The following is a 26,231-nucleotide window of genomic DNA, read 5'->3' on the forward strand; positions in this document are numbered from 1 at the left end:
ACAAGCTGATAATCGTCATGCCATGTCAGTGGGCCAATAAAAAAGATGGGGCGTGAGAAACTATCATGCTGAGCGTTCAGCCAAGAGAGGAAGACTGTAGAAGAACACAATAATATTTCTCTTATTCTGGCCACGCTGAGAGGAAAAGAAAAACAAGTCCCTGAGAACCCATGAGGAGCTGTTAGGGAAGTGAAACCTGAGCACCTTAAGTACGTCTGAACCAGATGAGGGCAGTTATTCCTGGACTGGTGTTGAAAGGAGGTGGGGAAGCCAGGTGGGGACCTTGTGGCCCCAGACTACCCCTTTGGGACCTGACCGCTACACTCCACCCTGGTAAGGGGGCGACTGAAGGTAACGCTGCTCCAGTGTTGGAGATCGCAGCTGGACGGATCAACAATCCAAGCATAGGTCAGCATGTCAACCGTTCTCGCACTGAATAATTGAGGAGCTCCGGACGTCAGGGTGTGTTATTATGGAACAATGTTGCCTGGTGATATTGAAATATTACCACCAGAAGAACACGACAGCAATGTCCCCATGCTATTCTTAAACTGCTCAGTCAACAGCCGGCGTATCATCAGATATCGGTCATCAGATTAGCGACATGCCTAAATTAATATGTCTAACATAGCTTTAATCTGGGAGGGGCACAGAATAATTTCCCCCTGAAAGACATTCTTACCTGACACTTTTGGGTCAAATTTTAAACATAACCTAACCAGAGAAGCAACTCAAAAAGCAGGTAGAGGTAAAAAAAAGGCAGGGTGGGCCAGAGTATGTGGTTAATGCAGTTCTGTAATCAAACCACTCCAGATCTTTTCTTGGTTTTCCCACTTCTTCCTTTTTCCTTGCTGCATGCATGCTCAGAATAGAGGACCAGAATTAACTATAATATACAGGCCTACTATGGTATAGCTTGGGCTGTTTGATATAGCCAAAAAAAAAAAATCATATTATTCAATATCAATATTACTTTCATACCATTATTGTGGATTTAAATGCATTTTGCATGTTAGATAAAAAAAGTAGCTAAAATAGATTAAAAAAAAAAGTTTTTGCTTTGCATACCTATTATTAACATATTGGCTGTTTATTAGTACTTATAAAGCACCGGGTAATCTTTGAAATCCACCCCCCCCCCCCCCCATTCTACGTTTGTTTGTTTTGTCCTCTCTGGATATTGTTTTATAAAATGGTGTGTAATGTAAGGAGTTTATTAAACAAATCAAGATTGAAATTAAAATATATTTGAAAATTAAAATCTGAAATAATTGCAAAAAAAATAAAAAAAAGGATTGGTGCTGCACTATAGCACATGGAATTTGTATTAAAACATAAATTAACCCTTATCACCTTTGCTCTTTGCTATCGCTATCGAGCCTCTGTCAATTACATTAAGATCTCCCCCTTTATTCAAAGGAATCATCCGTAATAGAACTGAATATAAACTATCATTGTATGCGGATGATTTGCTATTGTATATATCTGATCCTTCACTCTCTATCCCTGCTGTTTTGGGTATTCTGGAGAACTTCAGCTCTTTTTCAGGTTATAAATTAAATTTGGAGAAAAGTGAGTGTTTTCCCATTAATACTGCGGCATGTCATATGCAACAGTCAGATTTGCCTTTTCGATTTAGTCCATCAGGGTTCAAATACCTCGGTGTCAACGTGACCCGTTCTTTGTCTAGCCTTGCTTCTGCGAATTTCACTCCCCTTATCTCTAAGATTACAACCAATATTCAAAGATGGGGTAACCTCCCCCTTTCTTTAATCGGCAAGATCAATGTTGTTAAAATGAATATTTTACCAAAATTTATATTCTTATTCCAGTCAATTCCTCTTTTTCTGCCAAAGGTTTTTTTTGACGCACTTGATAAGTTAATTTATTCTTTTATTTGGGGTGGAAAACCACCTAGGATTTGTAAAACTCTACTGCAGAGATGCAGACTTAGTGGGGGACTAGCATTACCTAATTTTTTTAATTACTATTGGGCGAGGAGAGGATACGTTCTACCACGACTTGTGCTCGTCTTGGACTTATTCAGTTTAAGGTCTTACATAGGGTACATTTCTCTAAACTTAGACTATCTGAAATATATCCGGACGTGGAGGACAAATGCGATAAATGTCATGGCTCACCTTGTCATCTTAGCCACATGTTTTTTTTTTTTTTCCTGATTTGAAAGATTTCTGGCTGGGTTATTTTAATATTATGTCCTCTGTTCTTTGGGTTAATCTCCAACCTTGTCCTCTGATTGCTATATTTGGAATTCCTGACCCCTCACTTGTACTTAACCCTACACAAAAGGATATCATAGCTTTTACATCTTTACTAGCAAGGCGCTCTTTATTGTGACACTGGAAGTCAGCTAAATATCCTTCTGTCTCCCGATGGCTCAGAGACGTCATGTATTTTTTAAAACTTGAGAAAATTAAATACACGTTGAGAGGATGTACAGTCAAATGTTTCCATAAATGGCAACCTTTTATTTCCTATTTCACTGATTTAGTGGTACTTCCCAATTGAATGTGTGCCTTTTTTTTTTTTTTTTTTTTTTTTTTTTTGTTGTTGTACTGTTTGCATTGCATAAATAACCAGTAATATGTGTGTTGGTCGTGGTGAGCAAAGGGAGTGGGGGGGTTGTTCATTGTTCATTATAGTACTCTGTGATCCATTGTAATTATTTTCTCTTAGAGGGAGAAAAAAGGAAAAAAGGGGGAAAAAAGGATAAATTGTATCTGTGAATGGAAATATTGTATTGTTGTGCTTTTCCCAATAAAAAGAAAGTAAAAAAAAATAAAACATAAATTAAAATATTTTGGTTGTATGACATTCCTTAAAAAAATAAAATGGTAATAATAATTCAATGTGATGTTTTGATCAATTGTATTGTGACGTTATTATTACTTTGAGAAATAGATTTCTGTCACTATTCTTCAGATCACACCAAACTTTTATTTTGGGCGATTTGTCACAAAGACCTTTGAGTTTTAGTCTGTATTTGCCAGTAGCTTCCAAATGAAAGCATAAAGTGAGATTCAGTTCATGTGTAGTCTCCTCATACAGCGAGATGAGACGATCAACATCATGGACTTATTTTCTCTGATAAATATTGATATGGATTATTGCCTAGCTCTAGACATAGTTAATATAAGAAGCAAAAAACACAATGTGTACTGAATAATGAGGAAAATGAGAAATGCTTGGTGTAATTAGCATTCACAGTATCACTTGCACAAAACCCTAAACCTCTACTCACCAAGTCGGCTTTGCTTGTCCCTGCAGGCCGCGGTCAGTTTTGCCAGTTCCTCGTACTTTGCAGCCAATTGCCGCTTGCCGTTTTGAAGGTGAGGACGATGTGAGAGGCTCTCTTCTGCAAGACTCCGGTTGGTTACTAACAAGGTTTCCCTTTCCAGCTCGAGCTCCTGGAACTGAACACAAATTTCAATTATTCATCACTCAAAACACACACACACAAAAACAGAAAACAAAGACTGATTATCTTTAATACCATTTAACCCCAAACAATCAATCAATCAAATCAATCAATCAAATCAATCAATGGGACATTTAAGTTAATTTATTATGTTTCACTGTATGAAAAAGAGCAAATGTGATATTATAACGTCAATGTGTTGTAACCTCTATTAAATAACTGTAAATACTGAGGTAAAAATGATTATACTAGATTAGTTAAGTTTGTTATTATTGTTACTTGGTGTTGCAAGTGTGATTTACTCTAATATACTCTATACGATTAACATGTTTTAGCATATTGCTAGCGTGTTTTACATTTTTGCATGTTACTGTCATGCTCCTAAGATATTTAAGCATGTTGCTAGTATGTTTTAGCATGATTCACCATGACAGGAATCAGGATGTGCTGTTGCTTGTCACAGCTGCATCAGATATACAAGAGATAGCTATAAGCGAATTTGGTTTAATCACATAGTGTTTAGTTAGGGGACAGTATTACGGTCTTTTTCCTTCTGCATATTGAATGAGCACGTTTCACAACTTAGGCTTTTTTTTTACTCATTTGGAGCAGATAAACCTTTGCTTCAATGTAATCTTGTGTAGACGCCGTTAAGAATGCAGCTCCTCAAACAAGATGGCCATCAAGGACGTCAGGAATGCAAGAACACAGAGAACTCGAAACATTTCTTTGGGACTCGTGAGCGAGTCAGAGTGAGTGTGAATAATGCAACTCAATACATCAAATTCCTCAGGGGTCATATTAGGTTAGGTTATTATGCCAGGCATAGAATCCTTGAACGTGTCCAAGAGAGATTGTATGAAATCTAAAAAAAGAGAAAATATCAGCCTTCAGTTTTACATTAGCGTGATTACATTAGAGGATTTTAGCTAATATGTTTGATTTGCAGAGAAAAGCTCCTTATGTTTCATGAAAACACTGCGGATTGGGTATATGGCCCACATCTGTGTGTGAACAAAGACATTTAGTATTTAGATGAGTTTACTAAGACTTAAGGCTAGGAAAAAAAAACAAAAGCATACAGCATGCGAATGAATGATATGCATACATTCAAAGTATGCATACATTTTTTTTTTGCACTGGAAATTCAAATAAAAAGAGGCACACTTTATACTTTAGTATTTGGCTGTGTTCATTATTAAATCTTTAAAACAAAATATTAAGTAAACTGCAGAGATTGGGACCAGTACTGTACACGTTTCTCTTACCTTTTTCCTTTTAACATTTTCTTACCAGCTTAGAAAAAGTTAGAAAAGGATCCCTATATAATTTATAGCAGTAGCTGAGAGAGAATTTCTTTCATACAAGTGAAATGTATCAAAAGAATCACAAGTGAATAGATTTTGGTAGTCATTTAAATTTAGGGCTTGTGAATTGGGAAATGAATATCAATAAGCAGTTCTTAAGGTTCTACTTAATTTATATTATAGGAGTCATTTTATCTCAAGGCCCAATTCATGACTGTGACGGGAAGGCTTACAGCTCAAGGTCAAACCACAAGCAATATGAGAGAAAAATATATTAAACACAGGATGGCATCAGAAACAGCAATGTCGGAGATAAAGACCTCATTCACCACAACTTCATTCTGTCTGAACGACACTAAATATTGACATTCAACTATATTTTTATAAAAGCAAGTTGATGTTTTCCAGATGAGAGCGAATGAGCATTCTTCCAATGATTTGCCGTTGAAAAGGGGACATAGCCTGGAGCGGCAATAAAGACAATGCTCGATTAACCAACCGTCTCAGTCTACCATGCGTTGCTTGAGTACAATAAAACAAAGTCCCAAACTGGAATGGCTGCTGGACAAATCTGTCCACATATCCCTGAAAAAAAGTGCCATTATTCGCTCTGACCATCCTGCATGACACGGCCCAAGACCATTCTCTAACCATGGAGGGAAAAGCAGAGCCACGTCCAAACCAATGTCCTCATGGAAAGCATTCGCAAAGGCCCAGACATCAGTCGAAACCACAGACCCCTACTTTTACTGTAAGTGAGGGTTTGGGTCATAACAGAACTTGATTTTTCTTCTTCTGTTGCTGCTATGTATATTAACTGCCAGTTTTATGCATTTCAAAACTTGGGGAACATCATGAAGGCTGAGCGTGCTTAGTCAAGCATATAAGAGGATTAATGATTCATTCGCTCGACGAATATGAGAATTTCGCCTCCTTTCTAAATGCTGTGTGAGACCCCCAAACATGGCGCTGATGTTCCCACTGGTGGCACATTTATTACAGAATCTATCTAGCTAAGAGCGAATGTGAGAACGGCAGTCCCCTTTGATCAAGGCACCATCTTCTGAAGACGATGAAACTGGAATACTTGAGCTGCTTCGAGAAACTCAAAAGAGCATACATGATCAAAACGTGATTAAGTTTATGTGAGGTTCTTTTTGTTGGAAAACAGCTTCAAACCTCTAGTTTTTAAGGTCAATTGCTTGATTCAACTGTTGACATAATTGCTGTTTGCATGGGGATGTTCCATCAATGCCTCAAGAGAGTGGGAGATGACTGAATGTTTCTCCTCAGAGACAACTTCAATATAATGGCGGTGCACAGAACGAGCACATCATAATTTTCAAACTAAAGCAATATTATATACAGTCTAAGCAAAGTAATTGTTCAGAACTAATGCCTCATCAAACGCAGATGGAAAACGTCAAGCTGTTTTTTGATCACATAATGCTAAATGATTGCAAATGACATGCATTAGCTCTGCATGACGAATGAAGCTGTGAAGAGTAAAATGCAAACACATGAGATGTCTGTGCTGTCCCAGTTTGTCACCATTCAGTTCTTTAGGGCTGAAAACTTCATTTAGGCCCAAGGTTTGGGGTTTGGCCCAAAGTTTTTCTGGGGTTTGCACAAGTACGCTCTTAAAAATAAGATTTGTTTATTGGAATCAATGGTATAGAACCTTTCGATTACACAAAAGGGAAAAAGGTTAGTTGAAAATGGTTATTTGAATTATTAAAATGTAACAAAAAATTAGATTTTTAAAGAACTGTTTAATGAAAAGTTATTTGGGGAACCAAAATAGTTATTCTATTGCAATGCTACGAAAACCTCCTTTTTTAAATTTTATTTTTAAAAGTGTATAGATGTTTTTGCAAGTAAACATATTTAAAATTAAATAAATAAATAAATAAATAAATACATTTATGCATTTAGCAGATGCTTTTATCCAAAGCGACTTATAGTGCATTCAAGCTAACATTTTTTACCTAACATTTATCCCTGGGAATCGATACCCACAACCTTGCGCTGCTAACACAATGCTCTACCACTTGAGCCACAAGAACGTTATAAATACAATATATTTAATTTATATATTTTACCTATGCCCAATTCAAATGGACCAGTAGACTATTGGCTTTGTTCTGAAACAGGGACTTAAATCATTACAGTTAAATCATTTTCTAATTGGTTCCTTTGGGAGCATTTCAAAGCGAAACCATAATGGGGTTTATGCAGTTCACATGTGAATATACCTGTCCTCTCATTGGTCAGAGTGCACCTCTATGCTCCGGGATTATGCTAACAGCAGTGTCAAGGTTTCATCGGGACAGCATTCTTGCAATGCACCTGTTTCTGAAAATTGCAATTACTCAACATTTTAAGATGAATTGCTTTCTTTGGATATGTAATGTGCTCACCAACAGAATCAGACACTGTTGTAACATTTCCCATTATGAATTATGATACAGCTTGGATAATTGGTCCATTGAGTCGAATTGCTTTCTTACCACAACCAAACCACTCAAGAGTTTTCAGTCAAGCCGAGACCACATTGTTCAGCCAATCTTGGAGCAACTGGTTTGGAGCAGATCCGACCATGATTGCTGTGTCCATATACGTCTAAACAAACTAAACTAAGAGAGAAAACATGCCAGGTTTCTGAACAAAAGCTCCAAAAGAGCCAATTGTGTGGGGTTCTCACCTTAATGAATAGTTGGAACAGTCCGACATTAGCCAATCAAGTGTCATGTCACCAAATAAATAATGAACTATATAAACACTCTCAAAAATAAAGGTTCTTTATTAGCATTCCTGGTTATATGAAAAACCTTTGACAAAAACAAAAAGCTTTTTTTTTTTTTATATTCTCCTATGGCATTGCTGCAAAAAAACTAATTTTAGAACCTTTGTTTTTACAGTAAGAGTTTAGCATTTTTCATAGCTCAGGTAATTTGCTCAAAATTGGCTGCAGAACTGAGCAACCATTAGCAAAAAATGACAGATCAAATCACATACGTCCAAATAACTGCCACTGAGATGAAGAGAAATGCTAATGGAGAGCTCAAACCAGGTGTTATAGACCTCCTTGTTTAGGCCTAAAACATATTAAGTCTATGAATCATCTAACTATGCAAATTTGCATTCCAGAATGTGTCAACACCATCTGAGGTACGATATGCATTGCATTCTCAGCATTCTGAGGCATTCTGTTCTGGTCATTAGCGTAATATTTCTTTTCTATGGTCAGTTTTCAACTACATCGCTCCTTTGAGTACTAAAGTCTGTTACCGCTATGCAAGAATAAACGTTAAGCATGTACAATGGGACCACTTGATTCAGTGGCCAAAGCATTCATGCCTGCATAGTGTCAAGTTTCCTACCATTTATCTTTGGTTTGAGGGGTTGGTTATGGTTAGAATTAGGAATAGAGCTAAGGCTATGATCTTTTGATAATGGACGTGAATCCAGGAACCTGTCCTACTTGAGTAAATCATAAGGTGCAATTAACACCACAAATTAAGCTTGATGCATGCTACTTTTTTATGACTGGACTACAAGCTCTCAGCTTTCATTAACTGTTTCACATTACTGCAGCCCACTCCGACGGGGGAAGCATTTCCATGGTTTCACAGCAAACAAAGAGCACACTATCTTTCCACTTGAAATTTGGGAATCTATTAAAAGAAGATACAGATGTTGTCGACCACTAAATGAGGGTATGATCAGTGAAGGATCGTTTAAATTCCTACAGAGCTGTTTTGAGGATCTAGACAAGATGATAAATGGCTTGGGTGATGAATTGGATATGGGTTGTCATAGATTTTCCTACAGTTCTCACTCATAATCCAAAGAATGGCTCCAGCAGAGATGACGTGCTTCTTATCTCTCCTGCAAACCTAATCCATTAGCACTCAACACGCAGATATTACACTCACTCTGATGCTCTGCCTAACAATTATGCCTGCTCAGCGGGACTCGGTATTCATGTCATCTTTTTTAACTACACATGGAGGTCAAATCTTGAATATTTATCTCTTTCTTTCAAAAAAGAGCCATATATCCCAAAGCATGCTGTGTTAAATATGCATAACTGTTAGAAGTTTAGATAGGCGACATGCCAGTTTGCTTGTAAAATTGCTAAAAAAAAAATCCAATATAGGACAACAGCAGCTTTAACTCTTTAATTTTTGGTCACACTTTCAGGACTCTTGAATTAAGAAGTTTGGCGAGACATCAAAGCTTCTTCCATTTAGAGCTAGCTAAAAGGCTTCAGTTACATCCAGAGCGGATCCTCCCTATATCCAAAATACGCAAGTTGCGTTGGGGCCCGAAAAACCAGGGGGCCCCCTTGCTCTCAAAGATGTTTTAATTCTAGTTTTGTTTTTTAATTTGGCCAGCGGTTATGAAAAAATGAATGATCATTTCTTTTAATGTAGTGCGCTATCGCCCTTTCGATTTGAAAATCAGTCAAATCATGGGATGTGAATGTCGTACAATCTTGTTTGAGATTTAAAAAACGAGTTGAAAGCGTACTGAACCACGGAAGAGATACTGTTTCTCGAGCACTTTCCGCGAGCGCGATTTGAGACGGAGTGAAATATGGACAAATGCGTTTCATTCATCCATTCATAACCAATCATACCCAACTTAATCTTTTTAGTAAAGTTTTAGTAATTGTATGTGCTTTTATTATTCATAATATATTTGAATTTATGTTTAGTTTTATTAATTTTAGCAATTCAACTTGAACTTGTTTTGTTTCAGTTACTCTTCAAGACAACAATTCTCTTTTTTAACGTTTTTTATATATTTTATTTTATTGTATTTTAGCTTTATTTTAACTAAATACAAATTATTTTTAATAGTTTTATTCTAATAAACAACAGAAACAATGAGATGGAAAGTACATTTTAAGTACATTTTAGTATCTATTAAAAACCGGTATTAGAATTATACACTATACAAATGACCACAGTAAAAACCATAAAACTCTCAGTTTGATTTCACAGGGTCTTTGATTTGAGTCTATATATATTTATATCTTTTTGCTGTTGTTAGTTGTGGAGTTACAGGAGGCTCCCCTCACAACTGATTCCAATTTTTTTTTATTATGTTGCCATGATTTATAACTTTACTCCAATTAACATAAAAATATACATACACATTTTTTTTATGAATTCACGAGACAACTTAACCCCAAAACCAACAATTATACAGAGCTTTCTTTTAGTCATCTTGTCAATCGGACAACTTGCGTAAAAATTATCTTTAAGATTACTGGAATTTTTTTTTTCAGTCTTTCAAATTTCACTTTTAAATCAGTGTTTGATATTTTCTCATACCTAAATGCAACATTTTCTAAGCACTTTTTGAGTGTAAATTGTTTCTACACATTTTTAATTATTTATCTATTTGTTAACTGTACATGCAGCTCATTAAGTTTTAGAATACAGCTAATAAAGCAACCAGAACATCTCTTTAAAACTTGCATCTCTTTGAAACTATGCAGTTTGTCGCCTAAAACAAATTCATCTGAACATTTGCAACTCCAGGAAAAGATGTGGCTTATCTTGGAGAGGATGTAGCGCTTTCATACCACAAAGACAGCTAAGACACATGGTCTTTCACATTTCACAGGGCCATGATCAATCTTTTAGTTACTGGGGCATATTTCAGAGGAACATCTGAGTGAGTCCTGAGGCTCTTTCCCTCTCTGGTTCTTAGTATTCCATAGTGCTGAGTCTGCCGCATGCGTCATAAGTCACCCAGAGCCAATAACTGTCCAGTCCAGTCCAGCCCCTGTTGGTGTGCATGTCTTTCACACTTGTGGTTGGATAATGAACATTCTGAATGTGGAGGGAAACAGCAGGGTCGTTGGCGCATGTTCTCCACTATCTATGTTCTTTGCCAATTTCCTCTCTCTCTTGCTGTTTAATGCAAAATGTAAAAGTCCTGGACCTACAGAAAGCATTTTCCCTAAACAGGAATTGACACAGACTATCCATATCCGCTTGCAGCTGCCTGTATGTCTGTTTATACACTGTGCAGAGGCAAGTCCTCTGGAGACCATGTGGGCTGGATGATACAATGGTCATAAAACAAATATATCAAATCAAATGCCTACAGTCACAAACTGGAAAATACCGGACTGAAATAGTTCACCAAAAATATAGTGAAACTTCTGTCATTATTTACTCATCATCAAGTCATTCTAAACCTGTATGACTTTCTTTCTTTCAAAGAACAGAGAAGGAAAGTGTTTACTTACAATGAATGTGGTACAGTAACTTTCAAACCTCAATGACTAAAGCTCCACAAAAGTATCATGAAATCATGAATCAGTCGCGTGAATGAATCATTAAGAATCAATTTCAGTAAAAACAATTCAAAAGAACAGCTGATTCACAAATTACTGCTTTTCTACAATAGCTGATCCTTTCTTATTGTGTCCTTCCGGAATGTTTCTTTGACCAAAATGACTTAAATATTTTTTAAGTACCACTAGAATATACACCATTGGTCAAAAGTTTGTGGTTGCTGGGATTTTTTTTTTTTTTTTTTTTTAAATACTAATATTGTGAAATATTTCAAGAATTTAAATATTTCTCCAATTGTTCTCTATTACTCCAGTATTTGGTATCGTATGATCCTTCAGATATCATTCTAATCTGCTGATTTTGTGCTAAAAAAAAAGAAGATATTTTTGATGAATATGATTTCAGGAATCTTGATAAATAGAAAGTTCAGAACAGCATTTATTTGAAATGGAAATATTTTGTAAGCTTATAAATGTGTTTATTCATGTTATCATTTTTTACTGATTTATACAATATTTGGCCGAGATACAACTATTTGAAAATCTGGAACCTGAGTGCAAAAATAATAATAATTATGAAAATCGCCTTTAAATGTATCCAAATTAAGTCCTTAGCAATGCATATTGCTAATCAGAAATTTAGTTTTGATATATTTATGGTAGGAAATGTACAAAATATCTTCATGGAACATGATCTTTATTTAATATGCTAATGATTTTTGACATAAAAGAAAATTCAACCATTTGGATCTCATACAATGTATTTTTGGCTATTGCTCGAAATAAATATGCAACTTATGAATGGTTTTGTGGACCAGGGTCACATATATACTGTATATAAAATATTTAAGCTATGCCAAAAATGTAGCAAAAAAAATACTGTAAATAAATTCACACTTGTTCCTTGCAAGCTGCCACTGAATAACAAACAGACAGCTTCTCCCCAAACTCACGCCATTGTTTGCACCAATGAGATTCAACATCCAAGCTTAAGATGTAGTTGTTTTCAACATGTAAGCAATACAAAACAGCAAAGGCAGACATCTACATGATTAATGATGGCTGTACACATTAAGCATGCAGCGTATGTGCAGTACATTAAGACCATCTGTTTAGTCCGAGATAGTTTGGCTTGGTCAATAAACCATGAATGACCAAAGAGCTGCTGTTACTGATGAATTCAAGGAGTAAGTCTGACTCTCTCCTCTGTATCACTAATGAGCACATAAAGTTAACCATAAAGGCCGTCTCATTGCTATTCATAGGAAAGAGCACAGCTTGGGTATTACAGAGCCTTTTTCCATTTAGTAAAAACACCACAATCTCTTGTTAGGGAATGACGCTCATGCACACAAGAGCAATAACTGTATCCAGAGCACAAAACCATTTTGACCCTTTCATTGAGGTTGCCCTTGGAGACCTTGGTGTGTTAATAGATTGACCTGTTTTGTGATGGGAATAGTGATGGGCCTCACTGATCACAAGTCATTAGGAGTTTGACCTCAACAACCCCAGCGCATATCCCTCATGCACAGCCATCAATAAAGACCATCAATCCATAAGATGCAGTAGACAGAGGATGCATCTGTATTTGCAGTTATTTGTGTTGGTATAATTCTTTTTTTACTACTTCCCTCTGCTGTTACAAACACACTGACCATCTGTAACCTATCTAATGTGGCAACACTGCTCAGTTTTTAGGGGACAGATCAAATAATAAAATACTAAGGTGTGTATATATCATTTGTCCAGGCTGCTCTTTTACATACAATGAATGTGAATTGAGAAAGAGACTGTCAAGTTTCATAAATGACCAAAAAGCATTGAAAATGACAATGCCCATAAATGTGGTGTCACTTTCATATAGTCTTCTGAAGCTAAATGATGGCGTTCTGGACAATCTTTCTTTTTTTAATGTGTCGTGTATATACATTTAAAGTCAGTGATGCCTCCTTTGGTTCTCACATGTCAATTGTGAACAAGTCTGAACATGTGCAAGAATGAGATTTAAGAATCCTAGCGTAAATTTCGCTCCGTTTTTCCTCCACAGACTTTGTGATTGGTACAATTTCGGTCATTTTCTAAACTTGACATCCTCGGTCCTGGTTCACTTTCACTGTTGCTTAAAGAGCAGCCAGGGCATCTCCTGTTGTGTGTCCACAAATAAAATAAAGTCTAGTGTGACATAAGGAACTATTCCTTTAATTTATGAGTATAAAGTACTGTGCATGATGTGTATATCACATTTTATGAAGATTGAGGTTGTATTTATGACCTCGTGCAAACATATTTATCCTTATATTTCAAATCACATGCTCAGGCTTCCTGAAGGCATGCGGGGATCTGGTATCAAACTACAGCAATTTAAGTCTCAAATGTCATATACAGTGACACCGGATCAGTCCCAAATGAGAAAGGGATTTCTAAGCTGAAAATGAATGGTGCACCTTAGGAGCTCTCATATAACCTCGCTGTTTCTCAATACACAATAATCTGAGAGAGAGATTTTATAGCCTAAACACGGTGAGCTGGAAAATATTACAACCATACGAAATGCATTTCAAATGCATTTATAAAAACAGAATACAAAGAAGACTTATTGCATTACAATAACAGCTTGAAATGCAATGAGTGATATTAAAGAGATGATGTAGAGTCAGCTGCTCATTATTGTGACTCTCACACAGTCTATATGGGGGAGGGGCATCTATACATAATATACATATATGTGCATTAAATATAAGAGCTTTTGGAAAGAATTTGATCATTTGTTTAGTACAAAGCTTCAGCTAACAAAAACAGCCCATTACATCTATTAAAAAAAAATTATTAATAAAGTCCAATTAGAGAGAGAGGGCGAGAGAGAGAAACATAAACAACATGAATTACTAACAATAGTAATTTATATATTATTAATCACTTTCTGTGGTGCAGGATTTGTTGCTTTTTACACAACAGTGAAATATGCAGTTGGTGTATATAATGTCTGAAAATGTTTCACTGCTTAATGATGCGACTGACCAATCAGAATCAAGTATTCCGTAGACTTGTATTAAAACTGATTTTTACATCAAGGGAGGGAAAATAGCCTTTTTGTTAACACTTTTATTCTCTGGCAAAGCTGTAATGGGAAATTATGTTAATATGTGATGCAGCATATTACTAAAATTGTTGAATTCGTTATTAAGGCTACTTTTAATGCAAAAAAAAAACTTTAATGTGCCAGTAAATATTTGGGAAAAGATTCCATTAAGAAACATTGTCTGTACAAAACATAGGGCTATTTTATCAAGTAGATGGTGTTTGTAGTATGTCTGCAGTGCAATGGTCTGCAGCGCTGTACACGGTACACGATGTATGTGACGGCGTGTAATGCATATAACACGCTACACAAATCACACGATCAGTTTCATATGCGTGAATGGAATTACCTACAAGTACATCAGTTGATCAGAGAAAAATGACAAGCATGCAAAGAACCAGCCTGTTAATGGTCTAGACTCTGTGTGTGAACGGAAGAAATACCTTTTCACTGAGTCGCACGATCTGATTCATTTTTTCTTCATCTTGTAGGAGCTCTCGTAGTTCACTGCTATTGAGGACCCTGTACCCATCTGGGTAAGAGTTCACGTCCCTTTTCTGGGACATTCTTGTCCCCGTGAGGCGCACTAAACAACTCCGTTTGCCAGCCATTTAACTTCCATTTTGCTCACGCTCGGCACCTAAAGCGCATGAACATCGGAGCAGCTCTCATCGGCACGAAGGCGCTCCAGGACTGACTGTATGCGAAGACAATGCACGGAAAGATTATGGCACACGTTTACAGATTCGTCCAGTTCCGCATTCCACCGCCAGGAGGCGCCAAAACCGCAGCACTGACAACGTGCCATACATGATATACAAACACCAATCACTTACAAACGGCAACGGGTCTTCGTGCAAAGAGTACGCTACAGTAACTTTGCAAAGTTCTCTTACTTATCTTATGCAAAAAGACGCAGAAATAATTTAACCCTTTTATTAGCTAGATATTAATAAATATTATTTACAAGAAAAGTAAAATTGTAATAATAAGTTGAGAAGTAGCTTTCAGTTTGGCCTAAAGCTTCAGCTAAGAAAAATTACATTACAGCTAACTAAACAACAACCTTGCAACAACATGAACACTGGAATAAAATTAAACATTGATGTCAATCATTCATTTCACTATGATTTCAATCTCTGACATGGTCTTACTCAGTCAATATTAAATATATCAAAGTTACATTTTCACAAAATGTTCAACTTCTGAAGAATTTAAAAAATATATAATAATCTGCAGTGTGGGCATGTTGCAGTACACACTATTTTACTAACTTAACATATATATATATATATATATATATATATATATATATATATATATATATATATATATATATATATATATATATATATATATATATATATGGACATAAATTGGAGTTGTTCAAATTTTCAAGTTTTCAAATGACTAAAACCTTTCATGAATATCTACGAATATATTTCAGTTTTAAAAAAAAAAGTAAAAAAAAAATATATAATAATTGTGTTAATTGTTGCTTAATATTTAGACTATTTTTTTAGTGTTGGTATTGTTAACTGAACTAAAAATATTAAAACTAAAAATATTAAGTAATAGTAAAATAGTTTTCATTAATTGAAATAAAGCAAAAATGTGCCTCGGCAAGTAAATAAAATCTATACATTTATGGTGTTTTTTAATCATTTATTTAACTTAAAATTTAATATTTCATATTGTATATTAAGTATATGAATTATATAATAAATTGTATTATTAGATTCAGTTTTATGATGTCATTGTTGTCATTATTGCAAAATAAACCCAGATAATGTAGAAAATATTATTATTTTGATTTAATAAATGCAAAATATTATTTAACAACTTTTATTGTATGTTTATATATATATAATTTCGTATTTCTTCCTTTTTTATTGTTACAGTAGTTAGGGCTAAATGACTACGCGCTTTAATAAACGACAAATCCCATGATGCAACAGGAAAGTTCTATTCGTGTAGCGTCATCCTATTGGTGGATTTCTCTGACGACTTTATTCTGTCCGTGACGACACAGAAAAACATGGCGTCGTTCGCGGGAGACCGTTGGAGGGAATCGCTGAAGAACCACGATATCTTCACTAAATTACAAGAAAGGCTTCATTTAGAGTCTCAGGGCACAAGCAAAAGAATAGCCAAGAACCTTACGTTTTGTCTGAACGGTGACTTATTCATATGGGATTGTGTTGAGAGTGTGTTTTACACCACAAACCTGCGACAGCTGAACACTGACGGCGACACGGACACTTCGAAATACCAGGTCAGTGAGTTTGATTTGAGTCTGTCTGGTGTAGTTATTTCTCTGACTATGTGTCCCGTATCTCTCTGCAGACTCTGCTGTGCATCAACCCGCCGCTGTTTGAGGTGTGCCAGGTGCTCGTAAGCCCGACGCAGTATCATGTGGCTCTCATCGGTCAGCGCGGAGCGACGATACTGGAACTGCCTCAGCGCTGGGGCAAGAGGTCAGAGTTTGAGGGAGGACGCATCCAGATCAACTGCAAGTGAGTTCGCCTCAGGTTGAAAAGAGCTGCTTTATTCCTCCGTGCTGCCGCAGGTTCTGTAGTGTTATATGTATCTCTTTGACAGAACGATTCCCGTGGCCGAGCGTTTCTTCACCAGTTGTGCCTCAGTGACGCTCCGGCAGGCCGCCTGGTACCCCAGTGAAACCGAGGAGCCTCATCTGGTTCTGCTGACCTCAGATAACACCATCAGGTATCAGGAATAAATGACTGGCAGAGGTGTTAAAGGGATAGTTTACTCAAAAAGAACACGTTTTGTCATTGAAAAGTTGTCTCTGTTTACTCATCCTCGTGTCTTTCAAAAACCTTAAAACTTTGGTTAGTCTTTGCAATACAAATTATGCTATTTTGTTTAAAAAAGCGGAAAACTGAGAGGTTTCATTTCCTCCATTAAAAGTCCAGGCAACCAAAACTAAAATTACCGTTATGATTGTATTGGGTTGTACAAAACATGTATTTTTTCCTCCAGATTTTATAATCTTAAGGAGCCACAGTCCCCTGCCAAAGTTTTGTCTGTGTCTCAGGTGGACGAGGAAAGCATTGTTCATACAAGAGGGTAAGTGCAGCTGTTTTCTTTCAAACCAGAGTGTGGCAGTGATGTATTGTTGATTTTATTAGAAGGTATTGCTAGAAGCTTTCGGTATTCTGCTTGGAACTAAAATTCAGGTTTTAGGATATAGATTAACAGATATATTTTGGACAAATTAACTTTTGTGATGTCTGTTTTATAGGCGTTCCTATGCAGCATCTCTGGGCGAGACGGCTGTGGCGTTTGACTTTGGGCCGCTGGCAGATTCTCCTCGTCTGAGCGCTCTCCGTATGAAGGCAGAGCTGCTGGTGTATCCACTCTACATACTGTATGGAAATGGAGAGACGTTTCTGAGCTATATTTCTCTCACACACAGGTAACGAACACATGTCTTTGACCCTGTCACGATGTGGTGACAATACTCTCTATTAACAAATCATATATTAGGGCTGCACCCTAATAGTCAACTAACCATTAGTTGACCAAAATTAGTCGCAGGGGAAAAAAATCCACAGGTGAAGTCACGCAGTCCAAGATTGACAGACTGTTAACGGCTAGTCTGTGGTAATACAGTACATCAGGCAGGACATCCAAACACTCGTCTATCATTCATCAAACTCAATATGAACACTTGAATAGCGTTTAAACAGAGTAGAAAGATGCAAGGTTTCTAAAAATAATAAAGTATAATATATAGGCTACAATGAGGTTTAATCTAGAGCTGTAATCAGGCCTTAAAAGTTAGGCCTGTAGCATATAGCATATCATGGCCTCTGTATCAGGATCACATTGTGACTTTGTTGACAATGCGTTGCCCTATTATAGTATTTGTTGTACTGACTTTTTATTTTTTTATTAATACATAATGTGTCTTGGCACATTACTGTAATAAAATGTAGATTAGGGCTGCACGATGTGTCGTTTAAGCATCGATATCGTGATGTACGAATCCACGATAGTCACATTGCAGGATTCGTGATGTAGGCTGTCGTAGTTGATCCGTTATTCATTAACTGTACGGGCCAGGTGCTCCTCTGCCCTTGACAAATGTGATTTGCGGATTAAGAGCGAGAGAACGCGAGAGAGATAGAGAGATAGCGTGCGAGAGAGAGAGAGAGAGAGAGTCCCGGCCATACGCTCACTGTCTTCAAACAACAGGAGCGCTGTCTTGCTCTCTCTCCCTCGCGCATATTAATCAATTGACACGATGGTGTCGATGTTTAAATCATTTAAAATGAGAATGTAAATCTACTCACCCCATTTTTGTTTGTAAGAAAAAATTTGATTAGATTTCATATCGCAATATATATCGCAGAAAAATAAAATATCGCAATGTCATTTTTTCCCAATATCGTGCAGCCCTAACGTAGAGTGAAATGTGTAAAATATGTATGAATACTGTATATAAATGTATAATGAGTATTTTTCCTGATGTTCACACAGTTGCCCTGAATTTGTTTCAGCACATATTTGTTATGGATCCGAACAGAGATCTTTTTTTGGTTCCTTGTCACAATAATGATTTATTAATGTGATGCCTGTGAGATATCTGCTCCATTTATCTTCCGTCTTTCTCTTAGTGTCAGTAATTTAGGGAAGCCGATGGGCCCATTACCCATGTACCCCGCGGCAGAAGATAATTACGGCTATGATGCGTGTGCTGTGCTCTGCCTGCCTTGTGTGCCAAACATCCTGGTCATCGCCACTGAATCAGGAATGCTGTACCACTGTGTGGTGCTGGAGGCCGAGGAAGAGGAGGATGGCGGAGTAAGACAGTCAATACATCTTCCAAATCCTCAAATGCAGCTCGTGCAGTGTGAGAGAGATGTTGAGCCCCTGTGTCTGTGCTCCGTTCAGGCTGTAGAGAGATGGTCCCGAGGCTCAGAGACTGTGCCCTCGCTGTATGTGTTTGAGTGTGTGGAGCTGGAGCTGACACTCAAACTGGCTGCTGGGGAGGAGGAGGAGCTTACAGAGTCAGATTTCACCTGCCCAATCAGATTACACCGAGGTCAGGAGGTCACTCAAGCACTCACCACACCCAGAGGCTACATCATAATTTAAATACTTCTGTTACACCCTAATGATACTTAATTTGCTGGGGAAGAGAATCAAAATGCTTTTGGGTATGTCATAAAATGACATTCTGATACCACAAACCTCTTTGCATACTGTCTGGGTTTGCAAGTATGTGTTAGTGCTTAGCAAATTTCTACTTGGCTGTTGGCAGATTTGGCCCCACATTTACTGTGAATGCTAAAAATATTTGAAAGAGCTATTCTGCAAGATGTCATGGGTAATAGTCGGCCAGCGTTTAAAAATCCACTGGATACTCTACAATTTCAGGAACTTTCTGCAGACTTTGAAAAATTCCACATTTTAGAATCGTTAGGAAGTGTTTTTGCAAGTTACTAATACTATTATTCTCCAGAGATGCATTAAATCGGTTGCTTGTAAAGACATTTGTAAAATAACAGATGACTATTTTGTTTCATTAAATGTTTCTTCATTTCAAATCAAATCAGCACAATAGATTTGAAATCTTCTTTAGGATGTATGTAACCTGTTTTATTAAACGAGAGTGAAGGCTGATGTGCCCTTATGGATAAAAAAAAGTATAAAATCTATATAAAAAATATTAAATATAAAAACAAAATAGGCATTTAAATTTTTTTAAGCACCATATATTACGTTTGAGAAAAGAAGCATTATTTATTATATCAAATTCTCAAATAGAAATGTCAAAAGAACAGTTATTTGATGTTTTTTAATGTAACTATTAATTTGTATCAAAACCCCTCTGTTTCAGACCCTCTGTGTCAGCACAGGTACCACTGCACCCATGAGGCCGGTGTTCACAGTGTAGGACTCACCTGGTTCAAGAAACTGCACGGGTTTCTGGAGTCTGGTGAGTACATCCTTTGCTTGGGACATTGAAATATTCCCCATCACCGTGTTTGAAGAACTCGGTGTGTGTTTTGATATTGCAGATGAGGAGGATAAAGACAGTCTGCAGGAGCTGGCAGCAGAGCAGCGCTGTATAGTGGAGCACATCCTGTGCACCAAACCTCTCGCTAACAGGTAGAAGAACACTCACAGAAAATGAACATTTCAGTGCCATGGCACCAGAAGCGACGGTTAAAGCTAAAAGCCAGATCTCTTGTGAAACAAAAGCCCAATTTGCAGCTGTTTAAGCAAACCTTGAGGGACGATGAGTAAGCGCTGTCTTATTTAAATTCCCCTCTCGTCATATCTCTCTTTCTCTCTCTCAGTTTGCCGGCTCCTGTTCGTGGGTTTTGGATCGTGTCAGACCTGTCCCTGGGAGCCACCATGATCTGCATCACGAGTACCTACGAATGTCTCCTGCTCCCTCTGCTGTACGTGACGAGCACACTCTGGCTCTTTCCCATAGAGGGGATTGTGAGGGAACTGTAGGGGGTTCGTTAGTTCAGGCTGGGGGAGCTAATTACAAATCATATCAAAAGAAAAAAAAATCTAACAATGTAGCAACTCTTTAATGTGCTGCGTGTTTCTAAATGAAGCATGCTGCGTATTACATTATAATTGTCAGATCTTTTTTTTCTTAAATTGAATTGCTGTCAACATTTTCGTTGAATCCTATCCATAATGATAATTATTATTAGTAGTATTATTTCCAGCACCAGAGAACATGCAAATGTGTTGTTTATATATTTAAAGTGTTGAGCTGACAAGAAGGTTTGGGAATCCCAGTGCTGAAAGTACTATCTGGTTTATATGGTTTGATCAGAAGATTTTCTTTTTAAATGTGTGCGTAGGAGCTCTATTCGTCCCCCCTCCCCTCCGTTGCTCTGCTCTCACCCGGGGGCGGGGTCAGGAAGCTCTCCTCTGCGTGGATTGGCTGAAGACTCCTTCGAACAGCATATTCGCAACATCCTGGCACGCAGCTCAACCAATCCGTTAATGCTGAGGTAAAATGTGACTGCTTCTGTTAACTTTTAATAAAAACCGTTAAAACCAATTTGAGATTAAATGAATAATCACCTGGAATATCAGCTGAAAAACTAGTTTAGGCCTGCTAGATCATCCTGGTCTTACCCTTTAGAGCTGGTAGACCATCTTGAACCAGCAGCAAACCACCTATATATTCCCTATTGGAGCTTTTTTTTTTTTTTTTTGCATTGGTTATTTTAACTAATATGTCTCATTCTGAATGTATGTTTTCTGAACTTTAGTGAAGCTGTCGTTGAGGTTGTCACATCCTTGCGTGTGTGTGTGTGTGTGTGTTTTAGGGCAGGTGATAAGGACTCGTCTCCTCCTCCTCCAGAATGTCTGCAGCTGTTGAGCAGAGCCACACAGGTGTTCAGAGAGGAGTACATCCTCAAACTGGGCCTGGCGCATGAAGAAATGCAGAGAAGGTACAAGATAAAATTGTTTTAGGATCATATTGTTAACTGCAATAGAAATATGCTCAGTAGAGTACAAAAGTGTTGCACATAAACCGCCTAATCAGCATTTCTTGTTTAGAAGTGTGAGACTGTTGCAGTCCATGTAAATACATCTGTGATCATTTCTTTCATGATTGTACTCTTTTCAGAGTAAAGCTCCTGACTGGCCAGAAGAATAAGCAGCTGGAGGATCTTGCTCTTTGTAGAGAGGAGAGGTGACCCCAATGTTGCCTGAATAGCACATACAGAAACTCATTTAGCTTCTCAATGAGTCATTGAGAAGAGCTACAAATAGAAAGCAAAAGCTCTTGTTGTTATTGAGTGTGGTGGACATTGGTAATATATGAGTGGGCTCTGCACAGAAGAGTTATTAACACTGTGGTATATGGCAGTGTGTGCCTGTGCTAAAGATGGTAAATGTGATTGTGTGTTGTAGAAAAAGCCTGAGAGAGGCTGCGGAGCGGCTGGCTGATAAATATGAAGATGCCAAGTACCGTCAGGAAGCCAACATTAACAGGTTCACCTTTCTTTGAAATTAGTTAAATAGAAAAATGTTGGAATGGGCATGATTTTCTAAACTCGGAACTTCCTTATTGTATTTATTGTAAATGAGATACAACTGTGCGTGTGTGTGTGTGTGTATATATATAGAGTAAAACAGGTTTTGGGAAGTCTGCGGAGCCAACTTCCTGTGCTGTCAGACAGTGAGAAGGACATGAGGAAGGAACTGCAAACCATCAATGATCAGCTCCGTCACCTTGACAATGGCATTAAACAGGTCTGTTTAATGCAGATGGTACTCTGATATGTACCATTTATCCAAGTTAAAACCTGCTTTGTTTTTTGGCACTGTTCTAGGGCTGTCACTTTTAGTTCGTAAATCGATTGCACAATCGATCGGACCAACTAAAAAAAGTTTCGAAAATGAAAATAGGGAATCGATTTTAACCAAATATGTACACTATTAATTTTAAAATAATTAAACTATTAAAAAATATACATGTAACAAAATTCACAAACAAGCAGAAAAAGAAAATAAAGAATACCGAAAGTGCAGTATGCCTTGTGAAAGCTAGAGAGAAAATACATGACAGTGACATCGAAAGCGACCTCTTATGCTGCGTTCACACCAAATGCAAATCGAGCGTCTGGCACGAATTATTTCAATGTTAAGTCAATGTAAAGACGCATTTACGCGCGTATTGAGGTCTCGTGGCAGGGTAGACGTGAATTCGCCTCATTTGCGCATCTAGTTACAGGAGATTCTGAGTTATGAAAAGGACCATTGCAAGCTGACAGCGACCGGTAATACCACCACCTTGTACAGCTGTACCTGAGTGTCCCTGCGACATCAGTGCGGTCGGAGCGTGTCTTCTCAACAGCTGGACATATAATGAATAAAAAACACCCTGCTCTGGACCCTGAAAATGTTGATCGACTTGTTTTCCTGTCCAATCAATTCGTAATGGTCCTAGCCTTTTTGGGCATGCCTGCCTAGTGCCGCCTAGCCGAAGTGTCGGTTACATTTAATAAAAAAAAAAAACACACACACATGGCCTGTTCTCAAGTCCATTTAAAGTTTCATTTTTTGAACGGTTGTTTGAAATGGATTGAATCATTATTTAAAATAATCTTGGAGATTTTTGAATTGCCTAAATCATAAATGCAGCCGGGTTGAAGCCTGCAGTGATGTTTTTTTTTGTTATGGCAGCCGTCCCCTCTGAATATATATTTTTTCGGGAATGTTGCACTCCTTTTGCTGTTTGTTATTCTGCACGAAACTTCATGCCAATAAATAAGAAATATTGCTGAGTTGTGCGTCTCCAGTGCTCTCTTTACCTACCGTCCGTTATTTGACGTTGAAAAAGGAAACTTCTTTTTTTAGACATGGAAAATCGATTTTACAATCGATTCAATGAACACATGTCTTAAATTGAAAATGATTTTTTCACAAAAGTGACAGCCCTACACTGTTCCTCTGTTGTCATTTCCCCAGTGTCACTGTGTGCTGTCATGTGTTGTCAGGTGAACATGAAGAAGGAATATCAGAAGAAGCAGATGAATACAGGAGCACCTCCGGCTCGCTCCAGTCTCACACTCAATGCCCATCAGAGGAAGTGTGTCCAGGAAGTGCTGAAAGAGCAGTATGTACAGAGAGTTACCACCTGCTTTACTACACACGTATACAAAACACCAAGGTCAACGCTAGCGCCATTCATATGTGTATTCAAAGAGCTTTGCTGAGGTCTGTTGTTGGTCCGTGACCATCTCTTATTCTGTAGCATGTATAGGTCATATTATACCCTGAAACCAAGTGAATAAAAAGAAATGACAGATACAGATTATAGAAAATAGAAATTACACTTTTTATTTTTAAAACCATGACGGTGTTCTACAAGACTGCAAATATAGGATTATATGTAGTCTGTGGTGTGGGTGAAAAAAAATCTCATACCTGTTATAAAGCAAAACTATAAAGCAAAAAAACCTAATTCCTGTTACCATAATGTGCAGAAAACTGTTATTGTATCATGAAAAAATCTAATAACTGTTAAAATCCCTGCTAATGTTGTATATAGACAAACAAAAAAACAAATCCGTTACTGTTTTACATAGACTCATCCTTGTTGCGGTTTCAAAAAATAAAATAAAATCCTTATTACTCTTACACAAAAGGCTTATCCTTTTTGCTGTTACATAAAAAACAAATCCGTTACTGTTATGAAAAAAAAAAAAAAACTTGTTACTGTTACTCAAAAAACAAATTTGTTACTGTTATGCAAAAGACTCATCCTTTGAAATGGTTATGCAAAAAATCTGTAAATTATTTTTATAGAAGACTTTTACTTATTAAACAAAAAATCTTAACTTTATTACTTCAACACTAAAAAAAAACTCATTCTAATGTAGAAAATCTATTTAATATATGAAGTGTTTTTTTTTTATTAATATTATATATTGTTAATTATAGTCAAATAAGAATCAACTCAAGTAAAATTTCAAATGTTCAGATGTCTTATGATACTGTAGAGGGGATCTTGCTTTGCATTAAGTGATGAACGATATATAACTGTTGTTAGTCCAGTGATCCTGAACGGCTTGCTTCTGTCCTGCAGGGGAGAGCACATCGCTGGCATGATGAAGCAGATCAAGGACATCAAGAATCATTTCAGTTTCTGACCATCAGCAATCAGCAGTCCACAAAGGCCAATAGATGATCATTTTTATAACATTCAGTGAAAAAGAACCAAACAGCATCTCCCCAGACTCCTTTCAAGTATAGTATTTGACCCAAACCTCCCATATTCAGAGGGGCTTCAAGAAAGAAATAGCTTGGAGTTTTGCATAAACCTTTTTTCTTTTTTTATTAAGTAGTATGTACATGTACACATCTCTTGGACAATAAAGCGTTCTGTACTTTGAAGTGAGTCTTTCCTGTGTATGTTGCTTTGAGTTTATCAGCTGTGAGACAGCAGTGTTGGGCATTGGCGTTATTTCCTGAACGGAGACAATGGCTTATCTGAAGAGGTCGTGCTGGATATGAAGACTTCTCCCTCTTTTCCTTCCTTCTAATCACAAGGCAGAATGTGACGAGGGAAAGAGATCATGTCGAGAACAAGGAGCTTGAATATTTACTGTTGTGAGGAGAAGGAATGTCCCGGGTTCAAAAGATGATGAACTCAACTGTATCTGTTGTTTATTACCAAAGGTAAAGGGATAGTTAACCCAGAAATGAAAATTCAATTACTCACTGTCATGTTGTTCCAAACCAGCAAGACCTTTTGCTCGTCTTTGGAACACAAAATAAGATATTTCTGATGAAATCCAGGAGCTTTCTGTCCCTGCATAGGCAGCAATGCAGCTGACACATTAAGAAAGGTAGGAAGGACATTGTTAAAGTGGTCCATGTGACATCAGTGGTTCAACCATATTTTTATGAAGCTACAAAAATATTTTTTGTGCACAAAGAAAAAGGACAACTATTTCTTCTCATCCGTGCATTCATGACAGTACCACGATGCATGAACGAAGGTCTTGTGGTTTTTGAACGACATGAGTGAGCTACTCCTTTAATCTTGATTGCTCTCTACAGTACTGTACTGTTCCTTTACAAGTCATTTACTTTACATTGGATATTTATGGGGCAAGCCAAGGCATTGGAGGCCCATTTCCATGATTCCAATCAATCATGACGAAAAAGTAGAAATTATGAAATTCACAGTCATGACATTATATTTCTTGTCATGATTGACGTCATCATAACTGACTTTTCATAATTGACTTGTAATTGTGACATATTTGATGTCATAGACTATTCAATTTTCACTTGTTAATTACTTCATTTGAATAATTTCTCAATTTAAGTTTTTTTTTTCTTCTTTAAACAATTAAAAGAGAAGTCATTTATGACAAATTGATAGTCAATTTTTTGTCATCATAATTGACTGAGTTATCTCATTATTTAGACTTTTTTTTATATCTCAATTGATTTTCTGCTTTGACTTGTTATAACTTCAACTCTTCCTAATCTCGGGTTATGGCAATTTAACCCTTTTCTCATATTGATGGTATTAATTTAGACTATACGTCAACTGAT

At 37.0% G+C, this 26,231-nt stretch overlaps 2 protein-coding genes across 2 annotated transcripts in view; one reads left to right on the forward strand and one right to left on the reverse strand.

Moving 5' to 3' along the window:
• vps37d (VPS37D subunit of ESCRT-I) overlaps positions 1-14,919 on the reverse strand; it is a 33,982-nt gene extending 19,063 nt beyond the window's left edge. Inside the window, exons 1-2 of the mRNA XM_026212394.1 lie at positions 14,591-14,919; positions 3,263-3,434 (exon numbers count right to left, since the gene is read on the reverse strand). Coding sequence (XP_026068179.1) covers positions 3,263-3,434; positions 14,591-14,758 — 340 coding nt within the window. The 5' untranslated portion in view covers positions 14,759-14,919. The remainder of the gene's footprint in view (positions 1-3,262; positions 3,435-14,590) is intronic.
• A 1,241-nt stretch (positions 14,920-16,160) lies between these two features.
• LOC113049773 (nuclear pore complex protein Nup88) lies at positions 16,161-25,062 on the forward strand. Its single transcript, XM_026212399.1, has 17 exons — positions 16,161-16,422; positions 16,494-16,663; positions 16,749-16,874; positions 17,151-17,237; positions 17,413-17,586; positions 18,791-18,977; positions 19,068-19,218; positions 20,017-20,115; positions 20,198-20,288; positions 20,480-20,584; positions 21,005-21,157; positions 21,479-21,604; positions 21,784-21,849; positions 22,071-22,151; positions 22,286-22,412; positions 23,660-23,778; positions 24,751-25,062. Exons 1-17 carry the CDS (start codon positions 16,186-16,188, stop codon positions 24,812-24,814), a joined length of 2,163 nt encoding a protein of 720 aa, XP_026068184.1. The 5' UTR covers positions 16,161-16,185; the 3' UTR covers positions 24,815-25,062.
• The last annotated feature ends 1,169 nt before the right edge of the window (positions 25,063-26,231 follow it).

This window comes from Carassius auratus, chromosome 30 (genome assembly GCF_003368295.1).
Source record: "Carassius auratus strain Wakin chromosome 30, ASM336829v1, whole genome shotgun sequence".
NCBI classification, from domain to species: Eukaryota; Metazoa; Chordata; class Actinopteri; order Cypriniformes; family Cyprinidae; genus Carassius; species Carassius auratus.